Raw genomic sequence first — 13,502 nt, 5'->3', positions numbered from 1 at the left:
TCCGAGAGTGTCTCTATCTCCTCTTTCACCCTCCAGTTAACAACTGTGTTTGCTACAGACGAAGTGGCAAATGATAAATCCACAGTCGATCCCCCATTTGCCCGCACGTGATAGATTATTTTATAAAGTAGTGAAAAATAAATATAGCTGAAAGTTGAGCTGATAAGCTGATTGATAATATGTGTATGATTCATTGTGAAATTAGACCTGTGAGATAATTATTACGTTAATTAAATATTATTTAATATTTAGATAGTATTTTTGTATTAAATAATAAAGTTTAAATGAAAATACAAACAGTTATGTTAAATGACGAATTTCAAAGTTTAGGTGACCAAATATGACGTCACGTGTAATGTTCTATTTAAATAAAAAAATATCATTACGTAGAACATAATAAGTCATTTTCATTTATTATTATTTCCGTGTTTTATATTCTTAATTATACTGTTTCGATAATTCTTCATATATTATTTAAAGTAAAACTTAGAATATAAATCTGACATTATTGTTATTAAAAAGTAAATAGAAGTAATAGTTGTCATTATAAAAGTCATTGGAATATGGTAAAACTGGTAGGAACTACTAAGAATGATTCTATGTAATGAGGAATTACTGGCATAGACACGGAGCGTCAGGATACGCGGTATCAAGTAATCTGTGGTCAGTTTGAACAGATGGCGTGTGATTGGTCTATTGCAAACAAATGCAGAAGGAATATTAGCCAATAGGCGTTTTGTAAATGATCGAGATGTTTATGCTGGATGACGAAATGGCGTCTTGGCCCGTATGATTAGAAAATATCAATTATTATTGTTGTTATGTGTCTTTCCGAGTTTTCTGAGGCTGTTTTATGAAAGTTAAGTATTTTATACATAATATCTTTGTTGTAAACTGTATTTTATTATGTTGTATTGTTGTAACGATAAGTTATAACATCAGAATATTACTTATGTGAAATTAGGAAAAATTTATTATTATATTTGCAACATTATATTGTACCTACTTACGTCGTTGTATATTTGTACTGTAATAATGGTTAGTGTTATTTTGCTTTGTCTTGAAATTAAGACTTTATTGAACTATCTATTTCAAGGTACTAATTATTATCCTATATATTGTAATTGAAATTATATAAATTTTTTCGACTTCCGGTTGTCAAAGTGCAAACACGTAATAGCAGACGCTCCCGACAAAAAATAATTAAAAATACAGTAAAACACTAAAAAACATAGTGCGCGAGTGTAAAATCAGTGCAAAAGTGTTAGTGACACATTCTAAATAATAAACTTTGTAGTAAAGCGACGTATTAAATGAACAAATCGCGTCCCAAACTTTACAATTTATTGGAGGTTATTGAGCCGACGTCATATTTTGACATTAATGCTAGTCAACAATAAAGTGGCAGCTATCATAATTTTCAACTGACATTGCTGACATTTGTCATAGTGTTGCCATATAGAATAACCAAAAACCAACTACGTTCCGATTAACATGAATATGGATAAGCATATTATATCACTTGTCGATGACATGAAGTTGGAAATGCAAAGGCAAACGAATTTAATTATGGAGAGAATGGATGAAAAATTGAACCCAATAGTCAAAGAACTAAGGGATTTGAAATCCGAAAATATGAAGTTACGCGAAAAAATTGATAATTTAGAGCGCGAAAACCGCAAAAATAATATCATAGCTTTTGGAATCAAAGAAGAGGAGCTTTCTAAACACAATCTGATGGAGATGGTTACTGGAATAATTCATACAAAAACCAATATAAATATTAGTGAAAACGACATCAACAATATGTACCGCTTGGGAAAAAAAGGTGCAGAAAATGAAAAACCAAGACCTGTTCTCATCTCCCTTTCACATGCTTGGAAAAAAGAACAAATAATGAGGAACAAGAAAAAACTGTCTGGAATTTACTTGTCAGAAGACTATCCTAAAATCACGTCACGTTTTTAGGATAGTCATAGATAAAAAGAAAGGAACTCCAACAACAGCTATTAGAGGAAAGGCAGAAGGGAAAATATGCTGTATTAAAGTATGATAAACTCATCATACAAGATAATCTACAATCAAAAGAGAAACGTAAACGAGAACGCTCGGTTTCAATTTCACCACAAAATTCTGCACAACACAACAGTCAACAACCTAATAAAACTACAAAAATAAACAGATCAAATGCACATGATGCATGGAAGAAGCAATTCCTTCACTACTCTTGCCTCCAAACAAGCATCGGCAGCCGGACAAACAATGACCAAGCAGACATTAGCACAACAAATAGAAAAACATTCCCCAATCCGGCTGGTCTCCGTGGGGAAATCAAAATCAACAATCAAAACAAAAACAGTCATAAAAATTGGAACATATAATGTGAGATCTTTAGCATCAACAGAAAAATTTATTGAACTTGAAAATGCACTGAAGAATGTGAAAATTGATGTAATCGGATTGGCAGAAGTGAGAAAACTAGGATGCAATATCGAGGAACACATTGAACACATTCTCTGCTATAAGGGAGATACACCTGGACTGCACGGAGTTGGGTTTCTTATTGACAGGAAGCACAAGGCCAACATCGTCGAGTTTGCAGGAATATCAGAACGGGTAGCCTTACTACGCATGCAATTTGGAGAATTCCAGTTATCACTCATTCAAGTATATGCACCGACTGAAGAAGCAGATGAAGATGTACTAAACAAATTCTATGAAGACCTGGAAAAAGCCCACGACAAAAACATATTGATACTAGGAGACCTCAACGCCAAGATTGGAAAACCTAAGAAGAAAGAAAATCTCATACTGGGTAACTATGGCTATGGGAAACGTAACCAAAGGGGTGAGAGATTAATCCAATATGCCTATGAACACAAGCTCTGTATAATGTACACATGCTTCAAGAAAAAGCCCAGCCGCAGATGGACTTGGATTTCCCCTGACGGAAAAACCAAAAACGAAATAGACTTCATTATGAGTAACCAGCCCAAGTCTATAACAAACATAGAAGTCCTGAGCAAAATAGACTTTCCATAGGACCATCGACTAGTTAGAGCCTCTCTGAAACTGGAAAAGCCATCATTGTCAAGAAGAGCATTCAAAACATTACCAGAATTGCATGAAACTGATAATGAAAAATCCAAGTACCTAAATAACTTGAGAAAAAATATTATTAACCACCCAACAGACATATGCAACAATATAGATGTTCAAACTTGCTATGATGCCCTGGAAACAATAATTAAACAAAGCCTGAAAGTGGATAAAGACCCCAAAACAACAAAAATACCTAGTGAATCAACACAAAATCTAATAATTGAACGCTCCAATTTAATGAAACAAAAAAATAAAACCAAAGAAGATAAAACAAAACTTAAAAATTTATTTAAAACAACAAACAAAGCCATCAGAAAAGATTATAAAGACCACAGAAAACAGATATTACAAAAAAGTCTGAAACAATTTCAAAGTACGAAAAGGGGTCTCAAGGATTTAAGCACACACAAAAATTGGATAACAAAACTAGAAACGAGTCAACAAGAAATGAGAACAAGGAAAGAAATAATTGACAGTGCCACGGAATTCTATAGAAACCTTTATGGATATCATGATGACATAGCAGAGGAAAGGGTAGGTCCAATCACCAAGACCTCCGAGAACTCAGAAGGTATAGTACAAGCCATTGATGAACAAGAAGTGCTTAAATATATATTTAAACTTAAACCTGACAAATGCCCAGGACCTGATCATATAACAAATGAGGCCATAAAAATTGGAGCACCTATACTAACTAACATCTTAACAAGATTATTTAACAAAGTGGTAGAACAAGGCTCCATACCTATACAGTGGGGTAGCTCAAACATTGTTCTACTATACAAAAAAGGGAACCCCCTTGACATAGTTTGATACCGACCATTTACAAGCTATTTTCATCAATTATAGTTAGTCGAATAACACCAACAATTGATATGAACCAACCGATTAAACAGGCAGGATTCCGTGCAGGTTTTTCCACAGTTGACCACATTCATGTTATAGAACAACTTATAGAAAAATACAAGGAATTTAATAGATCACTTTATATAGCTTTTGTGGATTATTCTAAAGCATTCGACAGTATAATACACACATCTATATGGCATACACTGGAGAACAACAAAGTGGATAACAGATATATTCAAATTATTAAAGACCTGTATTCCAAAAGTGTAAGCAGAATAAAGCTAGAAAGGAAAGGTGAAATGATCCCCATTAGACGAGGCCTAAGACAAGGTGACCCACTTTCACCAAAACTATTTATAGCAGTGCTTGAAGGTGTCTTTCAAAACATAGAATGGGGAAGTAAGGGTATACAGATAAAAAACCGTCGCCTAACACATCTGAGGTTTGCAGATGACATAGCCCTTTTTAGTGAAACTGCACCATCCCTAGAAAAAATGCTACAAGTCTTAGATGTGGAAAGCAAAAAAGTAGGTCTAAATATGAACCCAAAAAAAACTAAAATCATGTCCAACAGCCAATTAAAGCCTATAAAAGTAAATATTAAAATGATAGAATATGTAGATAAGTATATTTATCTGGGGAAGCAAGTGTCATTTGACACAATCAACAACGAGATGGAAATAAACAGGAGAATAAACATAACTTGGAGCAGATACTGGGCACAAAAGGAGATTTTTAAAGGAAACTATATTTCAAAACACAAAAAAATAGTAATGGACACCTGTATTTTACCATGCCTAACATATGCCAGCCAAACATGGGTGTTTGATAACAAAACCAAAGGCAAAGTAAGGTCATGTCAGAGGGCAATGGAACGCAGTATGCTGAAATTGAAAAAAATCCATAAAGTCAGACATAAAATGATCAGAGAAAGAACCAGAGTCACAGACGCCTTAAAACATGCCTTGAAACAAAAATGGCAATGGGCAGGACATGTATCGCGGTTGAAAGACGACAGGTGGACACTTAGCGTCACTGAATGGCAGGGTCCACTAGGCAAAAGGAGAGTTGGCAGACCTCAGAAGCGCTGGACAGACGACATTGCTCAAGTGGCTGGTAGGGATTGGATGAGGTCAGGACGGGACAGAGGAAAGTGGAAACTGCTGGAGGAGGCCTATACCCAAGACAATGGGATTCATGCAAAAGTAATATAAAAAGAAAAAAAAATCTATTAAAAAATTGTATTACTAATTTGTATGAAATAAATAAAGACTGTATTATTATTATTATTATTATTATATTGTAATTGTAATTAACCAATATTTAAAAAGAGCATTTGTTGAGTTTCTTGCCGTTCTTCTCAACAAGAGACTGCACTTGCCGAACTGGCGGTAGAGTCATTAAAATTAAAAGTAATATTGTTCAAGTAAAGAAATAAATGATTAATTTGGTCACGATTCTATTTTATTTTATGTAAGATACCTTGACACTCAGTAACACTTAATTAACATTTATTTTAATAAAATTAAATTGAATTAAGGATACTTATCTTAATAAAGTTAGTCAATTAGATCGGCATACTTTATTTAAATTTTCATTCAATGATATTATTGGCCATTTCTAAAATGATTTATATCAGGTCTATTACACTACGTGATAAAGTATGTATTAACATACAACGCCTATCAACTAATCAAATTGTTTCTGTATAAAAATACTAAACTGACGGACTTACCCGACTGACGATCTTAACCTAACTAATCTTACAAGTAACAATAGATATTTATAACAATATTATAATAATATAATTAATAATATAATATAATTCTGTTCCAATTTTATTATTTAAAAAAAGATCATTATTAGATAGACCAACTATATAAATAAATTTCATTCACGCAAGTAAGAGCAGTTCCTCTGTTCAATAAGAAAAGGTTCTGGGCGAGAGCCCACTCCTGCACGGATCTGCCCTTGGCGTTTGTTCCAGGATTCCCCCATGCTCGAGACTTGGCATTGAAATCACCGAGGACGATAATATTACCAGGATGCCTGAGTATAGCAGATCTGACTGAATCTAGGAACATCTCAAACTCGGCCAAGCTCCGGTTTGGCGAGAAGTAAATCCCAATGACAATATATTCCCCCCCATTTCGCCATTACATACCCCGGACCTCTCTCTTGAGGCTCGAGAGGCGGGCCTGCGGGATCCGCAGTCAAAATTGCAACAAAATTTTTTGTGTCTCCCACCCAATGAGGCTTTTTTTTTTTAATGCAAATAGGCTCGCGTTTGACCATGGTCTAACCTGATGGTAAGTGTAGATACACTCTAAGATGGGACGCGCTTGCCTAGAAGGTGCCTATTCACTCTTGTTTTGAAGATACCCAAGTTATAATATTCAGGAAACACAGACTTGGGAAGGGTATTCCAAACCTTAGCCGTGCGTATGAGAAAAGAAGACGCAAAGCCTTTTTTACGGGTCCTAGGGTCATCTACAACATAGGGATGAAAACCCACCCGATGTCTTGCGGTGCGATGGTAAAAAGGCGAAGGTGGTATGACATCGAATAGCTCCTGAGCACACTCTCCAAAATATATCCTATAAAACACTGATAAACTGGCATCTTTCCGCCGATGCTCAAGGGTTTGGAGTTTCGTCAAAAGCGGTGAATCTGTGCCAATGAGTCTCCTGGCTCGGCGATCCACAGCATCCAAAGCAGCCAATTGGTATTTGACTGAGCCGTCAAAAAGATGGCTGCAGTACTCCATGCAAGACCGGACTTCGGCCTGATATAGAGTAAGTAATTGCTGTGAAGTACTGCTTAACCTTACGGAGTATTCCAAGTTTTTTGGCCGCGGTTTTGGCTTTAGATTCTATGGACCGCCCAAAGTTGATGTTAGCCGAAATATCGACACCCAGGAGATCGATGTGGTCAGTGATAGGCAAGGATACATTTCTGAATGTAGGTGTAAATGGAAAAGGAGTCCGTTTTGCAGTCAGTAGACATGCCTGCGTTTTGGTTGCATTGAACTGAACTAAATTAGCGTCGCCCCATTCGGAGAATTCCTTTAGGGTAGAGTTCAACCATCGCCTCCCTGAGTTCGTTAGTCTTAGTTCCACCGGCGCGCGGTCCGGATAAATATCTTTCCGTTACTGCACGGTCATCTGCATAACCAAGGGTTCCAGGTTTAAGCAGGTCATTAATATGCAGTAAAAAAAGAGTAGCGGAAAGTACCGACCCTTGAGGAACTCCAGCGTTAATAGCCATTAGATCCGATGAGCAGTAACCACTCGGAAGGATCGTTCACTCATCTCACTCACTCACTCTCGACTCAAGTCGGATATCCAGTCACACAAGCTCGGTGGAAGTCCATACGCTGGAAGCTTACTAATGAGGCTATCGTGCCAGACCCTGTCAAATGCCTTAGATATGTCAAGAGAGACAGCAAGTGCCTCTCCGTGCTTATCAATTGCCTCACCCCAAACATGAGTTGCATACACGAGCAAATCTCCAGCAGACCTATTTTGACGAAAACCATACTGGCTATCTGAGAGAAGATCATGACACTCAAGATATGCTAAGAGCTTGGTATTTATTATTCTTTCCATGCTCTTACACAAGATTGAGGTGATTGAGATAGGCCTATAGTTTGATGGGTCGGCACGACTTCCTTTCTTTGGTACGGGTACATTTGCAATCTTCCAGGATTTAGGAACTCGAGATGTTCTTAGAGATAGGCGACACAATCTTTATGATGAGCATTGAAATCTCCCAAAAAAACCATGTTAGCACCTGGATACCGTTGTTGAACAATATCGGCCGTACCGCTGAGGTATTCGAAAAGCTTAGTCGTCTCACTATCACCATCATGAGAGCGATAGACACAAGCATATAGCGTTTGCTGGGTACCAGTGTCTAGTAAACACCATAAGACTGAGTATTTGGGTATCTCAAGATTACGTAGGCGCCGGCAGCAGACATCATTACGTACATACATGCAAACTCCGGCATGAGGTTTGAAATTACACTCTAGGGAGTAGCCAGGATAATGCAAGTATGAACAGAACGTAACAAGTAACAACCTGGTCGGCGATAAAGCCTAGTGACTTTTCAATATCCTTGTTTGTAGACGTGATGCAATCGTTTTGTCTTTTAATCTCGGTGACGTGTTTTTCAAGTGACTCGATACGCGTGTTTTGTCTATCCATAAAGCTACTGAGCATATCCTTAATTTCGCTTAGGAACAAGGTAAAAACATCGCCTGGCTCTTAATCGTTTAGTCGCTTCGCTCGTTTAGTATGAGTCTGAGTTGTATCTTGCGCCGGCGTTCAGAAAGAGATATTAGAGTCCGATGCAAAATGAACCTTATGTTGTAGCGCAGGTGGATCCATTTCGTACGACCGAGTCGTTGATAAATAGTTAGCAAGTGGGTAGTTTCAATAAATGGCGCGTTTGCGTAGCCGTGATCGGCGCTTGGCCTCAGCGCGGAGTATGAGGTTTAGAACTGTAACTCGTCACTTACTTGCGCGCTTGTTACGCTGCGTGGTTTATTGGCGTACTTAACTTAACTTTGTTTTATGATTAATTTACGTATTTACTATTAACTTAGTTATTAAAACTTTTGTGAATTGTTACCGACGTGATGTGATACGTCCACACTAGACGGAGCTCCGGGGGAAAAAAATGTTTCCACTTTATAATATTATTAGTGTAGATAAATTTACTTACAGTGGTATTACAGGTGAAGGCGGCTGGGGCATCGAATATCCTGGATTGGTCGCTGGTGGATATGCTGGCTGTGCTGAAACTGAAATAAATATTTGCTTAATATTTACAACAATATTTATTTATAGAGCAATATTTTTTCCTAAGCGATAAGGCCACCTTTTGTATATAAATTATTTTATTTTTATCTGTTTGTCTATGTATTATATTCTTTATTGTGCTGTTCAAATAAATGTAAATAAATAAATAAACAAAATTAAGCAAATAACTCATAAAATAATACTTCAAATAAACATGCCATAAATGAACTTTTAAATGAACTGATACTTTTATCTTGTATGTGTAAACTACTCCACCCATGATCATGAAATATGTAATGAAAAGGATTGCTTTCCTAAATTGAAAAATACTGTTCCCATGGGTTAGATAAAATAACTTGTCGATATTTTTAAATTGATTGACAAAATCTCTGAATAGTATATTAAAATTAAAATTCACATAAATTAAAATTACCTGTAAATACTGGTGCCCTTTGTCGAACAGAAGTACTTGGTGCTGTTGTCGGGGGTGGGGGTGGAGGAGGCTGTTGAATGGGCATCATTGGCGCAGGACGAGGGGCCATCGGCGCTATCGTCATATGCGGTCGAGGGTACACTGGGCCAGGTGCAAGTGGAGCAATGCTTACAGCCACAGGATTGGTTACAGGCAAAGGCGGCGGTGGCGGTGGTGGCGGTGGACCCGCTAAACTCTCTTGTATATACAATGCAATCTGTGGAACAGTTTCAGCACCGGAGGCTGCAGACATGTTTGCGTGACGTTGCAGCAACACTTGTGGCAACTGCCCTGTAGCTTTAAACAGACACTGCTCGTCTTTACTTGCATGCAAATATGTACAGAGCTCCCGGGTACATCCAGAAGAATTTTGGAAGTCGTGACAGAACTTCAAAGTCTTTTTCATAACCTCGAACACAAGTTCATGACGATACTTGCACTGTGCACCCTTGTTGCACTGCCCCCATATGAAATCCCGGCAAAAGTCTTTCTGTTTCTCTGCATTATCAGTGTTCGTCACATCTCCTTCATTTCTTGCAGCTGGCTGGCCTTGTATTGGTGGCTGACCGCCATTTGTACCAGTTTTATTGCTCATGGACTGTGGAATGAATGAAATTGAACACTTAGTAGGTAACAACACAAATATGTCTAGGAGACAAGAACAAAGTATAATATGAATTTCTTAATAAAATTGTGGTCAATAGTAATCTTAAAGTCAATAGAGGCCACTGAAAAATATGTTATAAATTCTGAATGCATTTACTGTATTTAAAATTTTCTACCTCAGATTTCAATCTGGCAAAGCATACAACACACTATTTTACTCTATGTAAATCAAATCGAAATGAATTTATTTGAAGTAGGCTTAGTTCACAAGCACTTTTGAAACTTCAAGGTTGACTATTTGTAAAGACTCTACCACCGGTTCATAAGGCAGGTTCTGCTGAGAAGAGCCAGCCAGCAGAAAACTGAAATAGTTGTTCTTTTAAAAAAATCAATATAGTTGGTTCTTAGAATAGGCCTGTGCCTGTAAAAATCTAATATTATCTGTTTTGTAGTTTTATTGAACCCTGAACTACATTACAGATAATCCTAATATATCTGGACATATCTGAACTCTTTATATAAATATATAACCAGATAAGATACTATGTTTCAAAGTTAGAAACCATTTGCTGACTACTACAAATGTCTCACTACTGGGTGAGGCCTCCTTCCGTATATGAGAGGGGATATGGAGCTTAGACCCACCACACTGCTCCAAAGTGGGTTGGTGGGATATTACATAAGTGCCAAAGGGGAATGTCCATTCCCGGCCCAGACCTTTCGTCCCCGCCCCCCACTTTCCATAAAACTAAAAAATACTTGATAATTTTTGTTTAATCTATACTTATAATAAATCTGTAGAGAGGTCAATTCTGTACATGAAATATATTTCCAAAATAACTATCAGGGGGTGATAAGTAATCGATACTGATGCCAAAAATGCAATCAGTAAAATTTTTGTCTGTCTGTCTGTCTGTCTGTCTGTCTGTCTGTCTGTCTGTCTGTCTGTCTGTATGTTCTTTATAGAAACAAAAACTACTCGACGGATTTTAACGAAACTTGGTACAATTATTCTTTATACTCCTGGGCAGGTTATAGTATACTTTTCATCACGCTATTATTAATAGGAGCAGAGCAGTGAAAGGAAATGTTGGGAAAACGGGAAAAGTTACTCGATTTTTTAAGCTTCCGTCGCGTGCTATGTTCGTTATAGAAACAAAAACTATTCGACAGATTTTAACAAAACTTGGTACAATTATTCTTCATACTCCTGGGCAGGTTATAGTATACTTTTCATCATGCTACAATCAATAGGAGCAGAGCAGTGAAAGGAAATGTTGAGAAAACGGAAGAAGATACTCCATTTTTAAGCTTTCGTCGCCGTAGTGTGGTGGTAGGTTAGGGGTAGGATAGGGGTAGGGTTGGGTAGGGGTAAGGGTAGTAATAGGGTTTCACGCGGACGAAGTCGCGGGCGTCCGCTAGTAATGAATAAATTACTTTATCCATAGCGGTTTTCTATAACTTTCCCCAAAAAATAAGTATCACAACGATATTTGACAATATTATAGTTGTTGTATGACATTTTTGAAGACACGAACATGAACAGTGTTGCCAGCTAAGTGATTTATTTGGTTTAATCAATATTTTAACCGAATAATAATAATCGATCTTTTTCTACAACAAAATCACCTGGAAAAGCAAAAGTTGTAATAGATTATAATGTTTTTGATTATAATATCTGCCTCACTCTTTAAAAACCATTGCATAGTCGACATTATAAAACGTTTCTTGATATCAAAGTACCTATTATATTTTTCGCAATAACCAACCACTAAGAACTCAACTGATTTTTTTAGTTTAATCGATATTTAAATGGATAATAATAATAATCGAGCATAACATTAGGAACCTAGGATCACTGCGTAGAAACATTACCAACTGCGCCATTTAAATACTATCTATACTAATATTATAAAGCTGGAGAGTTTGTTTGTTTGTTTTTGATTGAACGCGCTAATCTCAGGCACTACTGGTCCGATTTGAAAAATTCTTTCTGTGTTAGATAACCCATTTATCGAGGAAGGCTATAAGCTATATATTATCTCCGCATTCCTACGGGAACGGGAACCACGCGGGTAAACCGCGCGGCGTCAGCTAGTATAATATATAATATAAGTAGTAGCGCAAGCCCGTAACTTCGGCGCGTGCAATGCGGTTTTTCACGATCGGCCAACGCGCAAGCTACAGCTATACTAAGCTGATATAAATAAGTGGTCAAAGTGGTCTTAATAGTTGATATTCTATCCCTTTCTTCCGATAACTTTTACTTTCATCCGATCTAACTAAATCAAATTCTATATATTTCTATGTATGTCTAAATAGTATCTAAATAGTATAGATAATATATTATGTTTACATAATACATTGACATAAAATTGCAGGCGTCCGCAATTTTGTCCGGGTGAAAACGCAATATCATGACAAACTACTTGTATAAACCTTCTTCTTGAATCACTTTATTTATTATTGAAAACCAATAAAAAACCATTGCGTCGTGTAAAAGATGGTGAAAACAATGACGTGTTATTCTAGTAATAAAATTATTCAATTAGAAATCGATACGAAGTTATTATTCGATTTTTCGTGTTTCGTATGGCAACATCGATTTGACTTTTGGACAGATATGTTGATGTCAATAATTGTCAATGTCATTCTCATTTTATTAATTAGATAATGTCATTGAATTAATTTACTGATTTTGTATGTTTTCTGTTTACCTTCAGTATTTTTTGAACCGAATTATAATTTTTCAAACCACAGCTATAATATAAATAAAACTTGCACGAAGTTAAATTCGAAATTCGAATAATGTTGACCCTGAACCGGAAAAATTGCAAGTTTATTTCAGCTCTCAGATGTAAATACAAGAGGACATTTACGCTGCATTAATCAATGTTAATATCAATATTAAAATTATTATAGTTGGCATCAATAGGGATGATGACAGTTTTTTAAATTGTATATAAATTAAGAGTACGCTAATAGTAAAGCAATTTTGTAAAAGTAACAGGGTATCTGCGATCATTACTTTCGGAGCTACAGGGATTTAAAGGGTCAGATTTGCGGCGCTGCCGCGGATCCCTGAAAAACGCTCCATACAAAATGGTACGCACTTATGACGTCGTAGGCAATTAATGATCGTTAGATTTGTATGGGCGTTTAAACAAAATTACTTATATCTTTGTTATTTCTGCGTTTATGTTTATAGTTCATATATTAAAAAATGTCACATTTAATGTAAGGAAGCTAAAACTGTATGAATTTTCATCTAATTACGATAAAATATTTTTAGTAGATTTTGAAATTTTATAATCTTATTTATTTTGCAAATATCCAGTCAATCTTTGCTTTTTATGTATAAATTAGTTAACATTGACCTTATTTACCCGAATGTATCATAAAAATCAATATATTAAAACCTAGTCATCATCCCCATTGTCAATAAAATGTCACGAAAATACGAATACATTCTGTTTGAAACATGCTCGTAAACAAGTACACAGCAGGTGCAGGCAGCATAAATAATGTTTGATCCATTTTTAATGTGAAAAACGATTATTATTCATAAGAAATAATATGTATAAGTTTAATAATTTTTGTCATGTTATTGTGTCAAGTCACAACAGAGTGTAGTTTCCCATATAAGTGTTGAAGTGTCGCTCAGTGTA

General features: G+C 36.2%; 1 protein-coding gene across 1 annotated transcript in view; it reads right to left on the bottom strand.

Annotated features, from left to right (window-relative positions):
• The window catches only part of LOC128199830 (uncharacterized), a 152,328-nt gene that overhangs the window by 80,821 nt on the left and 58,005 nt on the right, over positions 1–13,502 (bottom strand). The window contains exons 6-7 of the mRNA XM_052891002.1: positions 9,190–9,826; positions 8,680–8,758 (exon numbers count right to left, since the gene is read on the bottom strand). Of these exons, the coding sequence (XP_052746962.1) occupies positions 8,680–8,758; positions 9,190–9,826 (716 nt within the window). The remainder of the gene's footprint in view (positions 1–8,679; positions 8,759–9,189; positions 9,827–13,502) is intronic.

This window comes from Bicyclus anynana, unplaced genomic scaffold (genome assembly GCF_947172395.1).
Source record: "Bicyclus anynana unplaced genomic scaffold, ilBicAnyn1.1 scaffold_29_1, whole genome shotgun sequence".
NCBI lineage: Eukaryota > Metazoa > Arthropoda > Insecta > Lepidoptera > Nymphalidae > Bicyclus > Bicyclus anynana.
This window is presented reverse-complemented; position numbering and strand designations above follow the sequence as displayed.